Source organism: Epinephelus fuscoguttatus, linkage group LG10, assembly GCF_011397635.1.
Source record: "Epinephelus fuscoguttatus linkage group LG10, E.fuscoguttatus.final_Chr_v1".
In the NCBI taxonomy this organism is placed as follows: domain Eukaryota; kingdom Metazoa; phylum Chordata; class Actinopteri; order Perciformes; family Serranidae; genus Epinephelus; species Epinephelus fuscoguttatus.
The window spans coordinates 28,537,784-28,552,340 of NC_064761.1; the positions used below are offsets into that span (position 1 = coordinate 28,537,784).

Below are 14,557 nucleotides of genomic sequence, written 5' to 3' on the forward strand. Positions count from 1 at the left end.
ATAACGCACCATGTCACAAAGCTCAAATAATCTCAAACTGGTTTCTTGAACATGACAATGAGTTCACTGTACTCCAATGGCCTCCACAGTCACCAGATCTCAGTCCAATAGAGCACCTTTGGGATGTGGTGGAACGGGAGATTCGCATCATGGATGTGCAGCTGACAAATCAGCAGCAACTGTGTGATGCTATCATGTCAATATGGACCAAAATCTCTGAGGAATGTCTCCAGCACCTTGTTGAATCTATGACACAAAGAATTAAGGCTGTTCTGAGAGCAAAATGGGTCCAACCCAGTACTAGCAAGGTGTACCTAATGAAGTGGCTGGTGAGTGTTTATTGGCCTAAGAGACAACTTGTTGAATTCCAGTTGGCGAGGAAGACCATGCAAAAAGACTGAAAGCTCCACAACAGCTACTCAACTTTGTACATTTTATATGTATGACGTAGTTCATATTCATGTACATGAGCCACCATACATGTTCAGCCATGTTTGTAGTAACCAAAGTGGGTCATATTACACAACAGTTTGGGACATGTCCAGCTGTCTTTGCAGCAACAAAAGTGGGTACTTTAAAGGTACACTAAGCAGGATTGTCAGTTACACGCTCATCAGTGAAAGTAAAGGAAAGGCAAACCCAAGTTTCACTGTCATTTTGGCATTTTGCCTCGCTATATTTGTGTTTTTTTGGCGCTCTCTCTTAGCTGCCTGCTGCCTACGGTTTGGCACCTGGTTGCTACTTTTTTTATGAAACTCAGACTTTACCTAAACGCTGTAGGGGTACACACCCATAAACGTCCTGAACACAGAAAATGAGAAAACGATAAGTAAATACAGACAGAGGGCAGAGATAAATACACCACAACACCCTTTCAGTAGTTCATATGTGGTCATAGGTGGTTGAGAGGGATTTCTTTTGTATAAGTCTACACATTGTGTTCTAGGAAAATCCTGCAAAGTAAATCTTCAAGCATCGACATAATCTTTTCCTAATCCTAACCAAGTGATTCTTGTGCCTTAAACCAAACTACACATTAACCACAGCTTTGTCACAGTGTTAAAAATAGGAAATTGAAATGTAAAAAAAATGTAATGTTTCAACATATGAAACCTACAAATGTAACTGTGTTTTGCAGAAACACACAATGATGCCATGATGGACAAGAGGACCCTAAAGTGCTCAGAAATGTTTTTAAATCTACAACTCCAGGAAAATTAGGCAACTCTATGTGCTAAAAAAAGATTGTGTGATACATGTGAGGCTGTGTGTGTTGAGATGGTTTAGTCACCTTCATTACAGTTGTTTGATGCCAACACTTTGCTTTGTGAAACCTTCACTTGAAATATGATGTATTTTTTACAGCTAAATGACATGGACATATTTCAAATCTTCATTTTATTCCAAATTCAGTTTGAAGAAGGGTACTTGCACATCCAACTGTCTCAGATGCAGGTGCGTTGGGAAATATCACCCGAGTCTTTCAACAGAAAATCCCACACACTGCTCTTGTCCAGCTTCATAATTCATTAGTAACACTAACATTTCAGTCCTCCCGGACCTTTGTCAAGAGCGATCAGCACCATTATTTCCAACATTGAGCTTAAATAGAAACTGCTCCACCCATTTCACAGGCGTGCACAGGTGTGAGGGAATTAATCAGCTGTGGGTGTGTTTCTCAATAATTGACAACAGCCTGTGCACCATATGTCACATATCCCACAAACGAAAGAACAATGGAACAAGAAAAATATAGGAAAAAACCTTTCTATTTAAGCTCAATGTTTTAAATAATGGTGTTGGACACTCTTGACGAAGGTCCAGGAGGACTGAAGCTGTAGTGTTTCCAAATTTAGCCAAACATACTTGATATCTTTGGAAAATAAAAGTTCTGTGTGTTTGATTTAAGCCTTGGTGAATGAAAATTAACAGCATCCCATTTCTCTTTATTTTAATAACAGAACAAAAATCCTCTGCATGCCCGTACACTCACTGCAGACATCCATGAAGCCGTTTATTGCACCTTACATGCAGATGAAATCTGAGGCTGTGGGCTTCCCTCTGGTTACAATCTGATGTAGGACCAAAGCGATAGGAGCAGATTGCATCGCCATGGCAACACAATTATGCTGCCATAACGTGGGAGGCAAGGATCATGTATGATCCACTGTTAGATAGTGTAATTATTCACCCGCCTGCAGGGGAGGAACATTTATCTCTGTGTTGTCTTTTAGCGCGCCGAAATTGCATTCTTCCGATACAACATATTAACTATTTCATTTAGTTTGATGTTAATTTTTTGTTGTTGTGAGTTTATAAATCATTTGAAAGGTGTGCAAATTAACACATTGAGTGTATTTAAAATAGATTCAGGTCAAACAAATCAATTAAGTGAGTTTGAGCACCATGGCAACACCATTATGAAGAGTAACCATAATTCTTAAACGCTGAATAAATTATAGCACACAGTACCTCCTGTAATGAAGTTAGGTGGTCATTGCTCCCACTTATAGCTGCCCATTAGTTACCTAGCAACATGCAATGTGCTCATGTTGTGGTATTGGTGAGCGCCGGCTGAGACGTTTGTGCAACCACTTTATTGTCTCATAACATGGTGTAATAGTATTATGATGCTCGGGCAAGTGGAATGGAGCATGCTTCCCTCTGTCCCTGAAACAAAATAATAGGCGCACACACACACACACACACACACACACACACACACACACACACACGGTTTGCTCATCAATTATTTCTCAAAGGGGGATATTAGCTCAGCGTTGCCCTAAATCGACCCTCTCCCATGATGTGACACAGACCAGGTGTTATTTTGAGACTTAAAAAAACATTACACAGCAAATTCAGCTGGGCTTCGTTTGGCCCTCAGAAAACAGATTTGGGTAACACATTGCATTTTATACAGCCTGTCACCAAGAAACTAATGACGAACAGTTACAACCTGCACCTGCCTTTGTTAAATCAATGATGAAATACAGGGGATGGCAAGTGGGTCCGTTTGACACCTGCACATGTATTTAATTTTCTTGTTCTCTAAGTTCTAACTGCAGTTGTTTAGGAGAGAAAATGGAGGACTATAAGCCAAAATCAAGCCCAAGCTTTTTTTCTCACAAGCTTATTTAATACTAAGTTGCTTTCCGGGAATAGTTTTTTCCTAATTTTGCTGCACCATGGAGCATTTATCTCCCGAGTCCTCAGTTCAAAGGTGAGTGATTGGTTCCAGGCTCACATATTTAAGAGATGAAAGTAGAGAAAGCTCTCTGTATCAAAATGCCTTGGTAAACACAGAAAGGTCAGGGAATAGATTCTTTGCTTTGAAATGTCAGCTGATTACTTTATAACTGACGACATGAAGCTATTTGAAGGGTCTGTAAGGCTTTGCAGTGTGCAGAGGAGGTGGGGGTGAAAAATAGATTGTTATATCAGACGGGATTACATTGGTGCTTTATCAATAAAAGGTAGAGAGGCATGTTTCATTTTCAGTCACTTTATATATGAGAAACATTCATATAGTAAAAAGTATACAATCAAATGCAAAACCTTTGTGCTCTACAGGCTGTGTACAAAATCTGACATGATTCATACAGGAAATACTGAAGGTGATTTGTCTTACATTACACTCATATGTAAATGGACCACTGTGTGGAAATTCTGGAAAGCAAGTGTTCCCAAAATGGGGATCAGGAAACCCCACGAGTCCTAAGATGATAAATGAATGTCAAAAAAACCCCTTAACTTCTGTTTTCTTCCCCAGCTTTTCTCAAATGTTTGCTTGTTTCCCGTGAAATACTAGAAACTTTCCGACCGAGCGGTAAAGTACAGTTTAGTTCAGTACGCTTTTTTTCCGTTTCCACTGTGAAAAGTTGTGGATGTTACCAATGGAACCGTTCTGTGCTGTCCAAATTTTTGGTCCCCCCTCTGTTGGGGTACCTAGCACACAGATCTGGTACTAAAAGGTGGAGCTGTGAACACTGCAGTCCGTTGATTGGTCAATAGAGGACATTCACTCTGCTCAGGGATGAGTTGTGGCTGGTTTTGAGGCTCATGTCACCACTGTTCATACTGTGGAGAGTTTTACATACATTAGTTAACTATAAAATGAGAGGATGATTTGCTGCCTCTTGCAGCAGCTGTAGACTGAGAAAAAATAATTTACTTCACTGGGCCGGCTGCCGGCGACTTTTAAGGTGGAACGTTAACTTGTAATGTTACTCAATGCATGAGTTGACGGCGTGAATCCATCAGCACACCTTAAATTTCACTGTGACAACTTTGAACTTACTTTAGTTTTTATTTTCATTCTTGGGTACCACAGACTTTTAGTCATGAGTGGATCGTCAAGCGTTTAAAAATATACATTAATTTCGACCGTATAATGTGAACTGCATATATTCCAATCCTCACTCGCAGGAAAAAAAAGCCTTGTGGAGCCTTGTTCCTGTGAGCTCCAGCAACACTAACCTCCCGAGCTTGCCTTAGAAGGACAATATGCACAAACCAGCTATTTTTAAATAGCAGTGAGAAACTCACTGCAGCCTGTTTTATTATGTTCTGACAATGTTGGCGTGCAGCCTCGTTCTGTAGACGATAAACAAGGTGCAGACTTCTTGATCACAGTTGAGGAGCCAGGAAATACAGCGAATGCTGCATGAGCAGTGAGTGACAACAACCCCGCCCATATTTAAGAGTGCTGTTTGCGGTGGAAACCCTAGGGTCTAGGTACCAACTCTGAAGGGTTACTTTTGGTTCCAAAGGTACCATACCGAAAGTGTTTGGTGGAAACGGGGCTTTACCGATGATTTGGGTTGGTAGTTGGACCAAACCACCAGGGAATGACACTCAACAATCAACTGTCTTTCCCCAGACTAACATACATCAATTTTTAAATGCCATGATCTGAGAAGAAAAAAAAAATTGACTACACTTTCCATAATTTATGTGAATACTGAGGCCACAATCTGTGATAAGAGCTAATAAGTAGATATCAATTCAGCCTAAAAGGTTAGGAAACAGTGCATAAATGTATCAAAGGGTTTCATTCCAAAATGGTTTATTGCAAAAGTGTTAAACTGACTCCACCAATTTAATATTTCAACTCGTCAGGACACATTATGAAGCATCTTTTATGCAGACTGCACCTTTAAAATTAAGTGTCATCAGCATAATGTTGACTTACTATTGCATTATACCAGCTTTTTGGAGGGGGATTTCATTTTGGAATAAAACCTTTCATTTCACACACTTGATTATCAGATAAGGTTATTAATATCAAACAAATCAAATGGTTGTATTAAACACATACAAAATATATTATTGTATAAACCACTAGCATAACAAAAAAAGAGTCAAAAGATCACTCAAGGACATAAGATTAGTATTGTATTATTCTTTCAGTACTGTAAGAAATCAAAGCCAAAACATTGTTTATGATTAGTATTAAATCAGTCATCTGTGATTTTATTGCAGCACGTAGTGTATCAGAGGCAGTAAATCATTGTTGTGTTGCAGCAAACGGAAACAAATAGGCATCATTAAATGTAGTGGTACTAAGTGTTCATTTAAGGCTGCTGTGCACGTAAAAAAAACAATCACTCCTGCTTGGTTCAGGTTTATAGTTTCAACTTGGACTTTTGGTCATTGACAATAAACAACAATATACAGCTTGAGACAGTTTTCTGGATGTGGCTGACTCCAGTGTGAAACTAGTGGGTTTACTTCTATCAAAATAACAAATGATCAACTTTCACTAGCTGAACCCGTTAGACGGTGATTTAATAGAGAAAACATTGAAAAATAATAGGTGTTTTCCAAAAGTAGGTCCAGCTAGTGGAGTGTTGTTTGTATGACACAAAATTTTGAACCTGCTTGTTACTTTAGCAGACGCAGAAAGAGAGAAGATGTTACTTTCCCACACGTGATGGATATCAACAAAAGGTAAGATAAATAAAAACACAAAGATTAACTGGTGTAAAGACATGAGTATGCATGAAAACACTGTGCATACAGGTATATGCTTTGTTGTACAGACTTTTTACAGTGGACTGTACCATTATAAAAAAGAAAATGACTACAAACACTGCTGTTTTGATCACTTTACAGCGCCTTGGCTTTACTTTGGCTTTGGATGCTGCATCTTGACGGGAATGAAAGCAAAACATTGAAACGCTGATCATTAATGATACAATGAACACCAATGAACATTCTTGATGTATCCAAACCATCAAGACCAACTTTGGTCAGCTGTAGACAAAAGGATCAAAGACTATGATTGCTCCCAAAAAACTCGTATCAAGCTTGGATTGTGGATATTTGGCAAATATCTCCAAAGTGGGGATGAATCAAGAGCATATTGCTAAAATGGATTGAAATAACTAGTGTGTAAGATGTAGAAGGATTTAGTGTTATCTCGCAGTGACGACTGCAGATTGCAACCAGCTGAAACTGCTCCCAGTTAGAATTTGTTCAGTGTTCATTGTTCAGGAGGCTTTAACTGGGAGACAAATTATCCACAGAGGTCTCTTCCTCTCTGAAACAAACTAACCAGGTTATTAAACCGGTAAAAACAGAATAAAGAAGTCTCACAATACAAATCAGTGTTTCGTCAATGCTGTCCGGCATGTCGCAGACGGCTGCTAACGTTCAGGAGGTTTTTACCGCAAGCCGAATTATCCACAGAGGTTGTTCTTGCCAAAACAAATGGACCTGGTGATTTAAAAAGGCTTAAACACTGAATACAGCAGTTTCTAGAGCCAGTGTTTGTCCGTTCTGGGCTACTGTAGAAACATGGTGTTGCAACATGGCTAACATTGTGGTCGAGGACACTCCCAATATAGATAAAAACAGCTCATTCTACGGTAACGAAAACACAAAAATTGTTATTTTCAAGCGATTACACACTAAAGGAAATATGCTTATTTTATTATATTTCATTTCTGCCGATACATCCCTCTAAATTCTACACACTGGACCTTTAAAACTGATGTGCAGTAGAAAGATATGGTATAGTATTGCTTTACGAAAGGTCTTCAAAAAACTAAATTCAACTCGCTGTCGTTCAAAAATCAAAACAAGTGAACAGTAACTTTAGTAACAATTATGATTATCTGCACAACAGTTCATCTGTTTTAACCTAAGCAATTCTGTTCATACAGCAACATTTTAAACATGGGCAAAAATCATGTGATCACGCGAGTTCTGGAGCACTTCTCTTTATGAAAAAGTTCGAAAGCCAAAAGTGGATCTAAAGACTCATTACTGAAAATCAGTTTCACCAGGTTCATCTCAGACGAATATGCTACAAAGATAAAGAGAAAATAAAGCTGATAATATGAGATGAGTTTGAGTGTGTGTGGAAAGAAAGATCACCCTCTCATTGTCCAGTGACTGTTCAGACTGAGCTGCAGACTCAGACTCATACGTCACCTATGTGTGATATTTTTGCATTAACATAAGGCCATGGTCACACCATCATCTGAATTTGTGGGGGTGTCAGCATATAGTAGTGTCGGGTCCTTGGCTACTGCATTACTTTGTGGCTGTAAGTAGTGTCATTACAACTCTGTCTGGGGTAACTGCCCTTTGAGTGTTTGACGGCATCCTCCAACGACTTTCTGGTTACCAGTAGCCGCACCACATCCTCTTTCTTCTTTGTTAGTCTTTTACGGGCCTGGTCGTGGGTCACCATGGTCATGTCCCAGCCGTTCACCTTGGAAGAAGAGAAGGGATTTGTGTCAGAGAAGCTGTGGCCATTTTCTCTAATTCAAGTTGATAAACAGCGGAACAAGGAGAGCACTGCTCCTGATGCACAGCTCCGATCTGACTCTGTAGTGTACACATGATGCCATCTTGTGGATCGTCACCGAAACTCGGTTTCACTGCTCACCTGCATTATTTTGTCTCCCATCCTCAGGCCTGCCGCGTCTGCTGGTCCTTTGGGTGTTATCCTGGTCACATAGATGCCCTTCGGACAACACAAACACATTTATTATTAAATATAAAACATTCAACAAAAATAAACAACACATAAAAGAAACTGCGCTATTATACAGTCTGACTGGTCGAATCATGACCTATTGGATTACTTTTCTTTCACTGTTAATAGTATATCTCTTTATTAATTCTATTGAACTCAACTGGCAGCATAACTGGGCTAAGTTAATTGCCAGAACCACCTCAATATGTGTCTGGGGAAATCCTCAATATTATCAACAAAGGGAAAGTAGCACATTGTTTCCTTTTTTTATGTAACGTCTAACTATCACAAACATATTAGGGCTGCCGCCTAATGGTCGACCAAACGTTAATCGACCAGAAAGGTCATTAGCCAGCAAGATTTCACTGGTCGTCAGTTGCAGGAAAAAAAAAGGGAAACTCTATTAGGCGCTGCACCTTGTCAGAATAAATCAAAACCTATGACTGGACCATGTGGGAATTTAATTTGAAATGACAAACATAGGAAGAGGCCACACTCAGCAGTCAGACAGGAGTCATGTTACAAACCAATCACAGCCGACAGATATCTTTCCCTTCATCTGTAAGTATTCAGTCTGACAAATATGGAAAAGTTGATCATGTTAGTGCAGGGTTACCCAGAGCTTTACATTTGTCCCACAGACGATAGGTCTACACACTTATAAACAGCATCTGGAAAAGATTTGTGTTGCCCCGCCCAAAATATATATTTCAATACTTAAATTAATAAAATAAACATGCAGGTGACTAGTTGACTAATGGCCCTGAATGACGACTATTGCTCGACTAGGAAAATTCTTAGTCGAGTGCAGCCCTAAAACACATTTAATTACAAAGAAGCAAAATATAACAATGACAAGATGCCATTAAAGCATGTTAAACATGTAAAAAACATGAGTCTAATGCCGATTTATGATCCAAGTTTTACAAGTGGCTTCTAATATCCAGCACATAAACCTACAATAACTCCAGAACTAGGAGTGCAACTAACCATTACTTCGAGTCCTTCATTTATAAATTTGTACAGTTTTTTCTTCAATGTACAATAATAAAATAAAAAGAGAAAAGCAGCAAATACTCACATTTGAAAAACTGGAACCAAAATTTTTGTTGGCTTTTTTGCTTGAGGCGTGACTTAGACAATTGATTAACTAAATTACAACAGCTTCAAAGTCTCTGCATTGGCTTCTTGTGTGCCTCAGGATTGATTTTAAGATCCTTTTATTGGTTTATACATTTCTTAATGGTCCTACCTACTTATCAGATTTGTTTTTTTGCCTGCCTGAAGACCTGAGGGCCACAGAGAGTGTTTATGTTTTTAAAAGCAAACTCAAGACCTACCTTTTCAGCCTGGCTTTTAATTGAACTTAATGTCTTTTTTGTATTTATCAATATTGTGTATTTATCTATTTATTTATTTTATTAATCTGTTTTTCTAGCTGGCACATTCTTCTATTTAGTTACTTACTTATTTACTTATTTCCTGACTGATTAAAAATTGTTTTCTATTTTGAGTTTTTATCCTGCCTTGTTTTTATTGTGTGAAGCACTCTGTGTTGCATTCTGTTTGTAAGAAAATGCTATATAAATAAAGTGACTGATTGAATGATTGATACTAATATTTAATTATCAGCACTGGGAGTTAAAGAAAACAAGACAGAAGCCTATTGTTCCTTTAAGTATACCTGTTAAGCAGTATAGATGAGATAAGGGCATCCACACAGCTCTGTAGGAGCATTTCAATAATGCTCATAAACACATCAGGAATATCTAAACGAAAGCTTAAAAGGTCAAAAGGTAGAGGCTGATATCTAAAATTATTATTCCTCTCTTACACGGTATCTGTGGTACATTTCTATCTCACTGTATAAAGCTCACACTGCACATACAGTATAGTCAGCAGGTATGACACATCTTTGTGTATTCCTTTCCATGACATCAGCTATAGGAGTTTGGTTTGTTCCCACCTGAGGCTACAGGTAATGTGTTCAGACATGTCGTTCATTTAGAGCTCACTAGAGTGCTGCTCTAGCACCACTGTGCTTCAACAGGACAGAGACGTGATAAGGAACAGGGGAAAAGTCAGGTAGGGAGCTATGGTGCTATGCTATAAATCGACTGGTAGCTTTGTGCTCCCCTGAAACCCTGGGGAAAACCTGAAGAGTCACATCATGGAGTCACCTTGACTGCTGTCTCATTATTATCTGTACTTTGTTGTCTGTAGGACTGGGCAGCATTTCACTACTTATCATCTGTGTTACTATTTTTACAGATGGCACTATTGCATTTTTGATTCCCCAACTATGGATAACAAATCCAAAATCACTGAGAATTACACTTTTAGCGATGTCTCGATAGCTACAGAAATAGTAATTTTGTCGATGGTACAGCCCTGGTTGTACCATGTACTACATGCAGTTATAGTAGGTAAAGAGCTGATGTACACACACAAATATAGACTTACTTTGTCAGTCTTGTCCTCAGAGAAGGGGTTCTGTCCAGGGTCCTGGTCTATCCCTCCTCCGATGCTGAAGCCCAGGATCAAATTATCCCCCTGCCGCAATTTGTTGATCTCAATTCGTTGCTGTTTGAGAACACGCACACACAAAAGAAAATCAGATCCATCTTCATCAGGCATTACTCAGTTAATTCAAAAACCCCGACACACAATGCGCATTTAATATTAGTTTATAACATCTTATACTGACAAGTTGCTGATCAGGAAAACAGTGGATAGTGGCATAAAACCAACACTCCCAAACTCAAATTATTTGTCTCAAAAGCACAAAAATAACATGTTTTTCAGGGAAGTGTGACTCTGGGTAACTCTCTTAAACCAGAACTGCAAAATTAACTTAACTTTTTGTGTTAATTTAACATGTGCATGCACGCTCATTCATATTTCATGTTTCGGAGGCTGTTCCCCAGTGACTTAAGTCCACACTCGAACAGAGACTTTATTAGCTTAGCCCTGCCCTTGACACTGACAAGCAGCTGCAGGCTTACAAACCAGATGGATGGATGAGTCTGACAGTAGCACTCCTCACAGCACTCCTCAGCACAAAGGCTGCCTGTGTGTGTGGTGATGAATAACCAGACATTCACTGAATGGTGTGGCTGATACAATGAAGTCAGAGGAAGTCTGGAACTTTGTTAATACTGAGTCAGTCGGGACTTGCCGGCACTACAACACATTTCTCTCTCCTGGTAAAAATAGGTTTATCAGCCTGACTGGTGGACGCTGTATCATTCTCTCACCCAAACAAATCATCAGAATATAGATAGGGTACTACTTGTATAAAAGAAACAAGAGGACTGAGAGGGGGCACTGTTAAAATGCCTACAGCCTTTAAGTACAGCATTAATAGGGCTATAATAAAACAGACTAACAGCCTGAGATGTTTTAAGAAAAATAATTGCAATATCAACAGTATTTCTCAGTTTTTCCACATTCAGTCAGTCTGCTTCTCACTGTCATTACATGTGCATGTATCTACACATTTCTGACACAGATTCTCTTGAGCTCAAGCTGCTAATTTGACAATACTTTGCACAATATTCAATATCTTTAAACGTGACCACAGTAAGTATTCATTGTTATATCAGAGAGCTGTATTCTGGACAGGGTGGGAAAGCCTCTGAAGCAGAATCGTGAAGTAGGCAACAGATTGTTTGACTTGCTCCTGAAACCTGGCACTTCTTGCCATCTAGTAGGCCGGATTGGATCCTTTGGCGGCCGGCTCTAAAATCACTAAAATTTATAAAGACTGACTCAGTTTTACCAAACTTTCAGAAAGTGCTGCATCCATTTTTGTTTATCCAAGTTCTTGCCAACGTGGCTATAAAGTTTAAACACCCATAAAATACAAGCTTCAAAGTCCCTGTTATAATAATTTGGGTGCCACACCAAGACACACAAAGAGTAAAAAGCTACCTGCATGCTTCCTGAACTCTTACCTGCTCCCCACCCCTCACATGACATTTTAACAACTCTGACCTAGAAAAATTCCTGCTATCCCTGTCATATTTACGACTTATTTGGCTGAATTATCATATAGATCTATTTCTAGTTGTGAGTATTCGTGCATCACTTAAAGGCACCGCAAAAACCTGTACTTTATGTAGTTTGTTTGCACTTAAAATCAACCAGGAAGACTGGATCACACCGACGTTGACGCCCATCTGTAAGAGAAGTGACCTGTCGAGACAAAGCCGACGCAATCTGATAAAATGTATTGCATAATGCCTGCTAGCGTTAAGTTTTCTAAGCCTCTATTTCAAGTACAACTTTATCACTGCGATACTTTCCTTTGGAAAGTGTGAAAGCTGTTAGGATCAAGTCTGTAACACTGTCCACTCGCTTTCAATGCATTTACCGTAAGGGTCAGAATACGGGTGCACTCCAATTTAACGGCTAGTTTGACCACGGAGATGACGGCTAGTTAGCTTTGTTGTGTAGCACTTCAGCTAACTAGACAAATAAAGTAATGTTACAGTTATAAAGCCAGCTAGCGTTCGTGAGCGCGTTAAGACTAGCTAACATGAGTTAATTCAGAGTTAGGTCCTGATGCGGTTTTCCGTTAACGTCGGACCAGAAGCCGAACAATAGAGTAACGTTAACGTTGAATGGACCCAGCCCCACTCCCGAACTTACCACAACAGCAGTCACCGGCTGTCCCGGGACGAAAGACATTTTCTCTCTGCGATGTTTAACCTAAAAAAGACGTAGAAAGTTGCTCAACTATTGTTGTTGTTGAAGTCACAGAAATAAAAGGTCTCGACAGCGGGACAACTTCCAAGATGACTACATAAGTAACAGCAGGCTGATCCCTGGCTGGAAACCAATTGCTTCCCAGATTACGTCACTTCGCCCCTCCATCCTGCCAGGTCAGCGCGTTTTGTAGCACGGAGTAGCCAGGGAGGGCGGTGTTTAACGGTTGGTCATCGCCCTCGTTGATTCTGTGAAGATATGCGCTGCAAATCAAACTCTCCAAGGGATTGTTGGTACCCCTCTGTGTCCCGAGACAAGGCTGGGTGTTTGCCTTAAAAGGAGCTGCCAATAGTGACCTCCTGTGTGACCCCGCACAGTCCGTCCATCTACTTTACAAAATACACTGACAGATATGCTCACACTGCTAAAGTCTTAAAGCCCCTCTGGACTTTATGAGACAAAAACAGTCTATTATCTGCAGTAATATGAGCATTAAGAGAGTAAGTAGCCTAACTAATTTTACACTATTAACCAGTTAGTGATACAATATTATTAAAATTTATCTCCCCGACACCAACAAATAAATAAATAAATCACATGTTACACTCTGGATGTTGCCAGCTTTACATAGGCCTAAACATTGTTAACTGAACAGCTATGTAGCTGCAAGCACTTTCCCGAATTATAAATCTAGTTTGTATGGAAGCCAATTGCCACCAAGAAAAGAAAAACAAACAACCAAATTGTTAAATAACTTAAAAAAAAATAATAAGAAAAAAATAAATCAAAGGTCTGGCATGTAGGATTTTGGGGAATATATCAGCAGAAATGGAATGTAATATCCTGAGACCCTGTGTCCTCATATGAGGACATCCCATTTTGGGTTAACTTGACCTTCTACTTTATTCTACTTAAAGGCGCTGTATGTAAGAATGTGGCCAAAATGGTTACTGCACTCAAATTCAAAATACTGCTGCGAGTCATCTCCGCCCCCTCCCTCACCTACAGATTCGAGGTTGCTGGACAGCGGCACGCTGGAGACTGATTTGTTTGCCAGTGGGCGGCGTGGCAGGGATGCGTCGCCCTGTCCTTGATCTTCGGTTTTCCAGCGGACCGTTTGAGCAAGTCCAGCTTCTCTGCTGCTAACGCTGCTGTCGGGATACAGCTGAGGGGGAGCCGGCTTCTAATGCTATGTACTGGGACACTGCTAATGCTGCTTGCCGTGCTGCTGTAGCTCAGTCGTAACTGTAACTGATGCTGAGACTCTACTGACTGCGTGACTGGTAGACAGCGGTGGGTGGCGCAACAGGCCAAAACACAAATTCAAAACATAAACATGATTTGCGGACCATAAAATTTTTTTTTAAATGCGAATATTCTGGCTGTACTATTGTTGTCGGTGAGATCAGTATGTTATATGAACATTATTCCTTAGTCTCTGTGACATATTAGGATGATTTTACGACTACTTGCTTTAGATTTCTTACATATAGCTCCTTTAACTTAATCCCAGTTCTCTTCCCTTAACCTTACCCCTTGGTTTCAAGTGCACTCGCCAGATAGATTCCCCTCAACGATGAAGGGGTAGTGTTGAGGGGTAGGGAATTTTACCTATGAATTGGGACGCCACTTCATGCAAATTAGCGTAACAGATGTGTTCACCTATGTCCTGTCATCAACATAGGCTTCTTGCACTCATTTCCAAAATGGTGGCTCCAGAGGTTTTATTGCCTATTTAGTTGGCTGTCTTCATCCTTCTTCGTTTAACAAATCAACAGAGAAGAAACACAGCAAATAGAAGACGCCTTCGCCACCTTCTTCTCCTGGTCGAATTGTTTCAGGTATGTTGATTTTTTT

At 39.8% G+C, this 14,557-nt stretch overlaps 1 protein-coding gene across 1 annotated transcript; it reads right to left on the minus strand.

The window, feature by feature from the left end:
- Nucleotides 1-3,489: 3,489 nt before the first annotated feature.
- Nucleotides 3,490-12,853, minus strand: tax1bp3 (Tax1 (human T-cell leukemia virus type I) binding protein 3). Its single transcript, XM_049587399.1, has 4 exons — nt 12,644-12,853; nt 10,454-10,573; nt 7,901-7,978; nt 3,490-7,723 (listed from the first exon to the last, which is right to left on the minus strand). Exons 1-4 carry the CDS (start codon nt 12,680-12,682, stop codon nt 7,535-7,537), a joined length of 426 nt encoding a protein of 141 aa, XP_049443356.1. The 5' UTR covers nt 12,683-12,853; the 3' UTR covers nt 3,490-7,534.
- Between the last annotated feature and the right edge of the window lie 1,704 nt (nt 12,854-14,557).

Excerpts from the sequence above, each read along its gene's own strand:
- tax1bp3 (XM_049587399.1), bottom strand. The coding sequence starts at position 12,682 with ATGTCTTTCGTCCCGGGACAGCCGGTGACTGCTGTTGTG. Across the intron at positions 10,574-12,643 it reads AGCCGGTGACTGCTGTTGTG|CAACGAATTGAGATCAACAA; the intron begins GTAAGTTCGGGA and ends GTTCTCAAACAG. Across the intron at positions 7,724-7,900 it reads TGGGAGACAAAATAATGCAG|GTGAACGGCTGGGACATGAC; the intron begins GTGAGCAGTGAA and ends TCTTCTTCCAAG.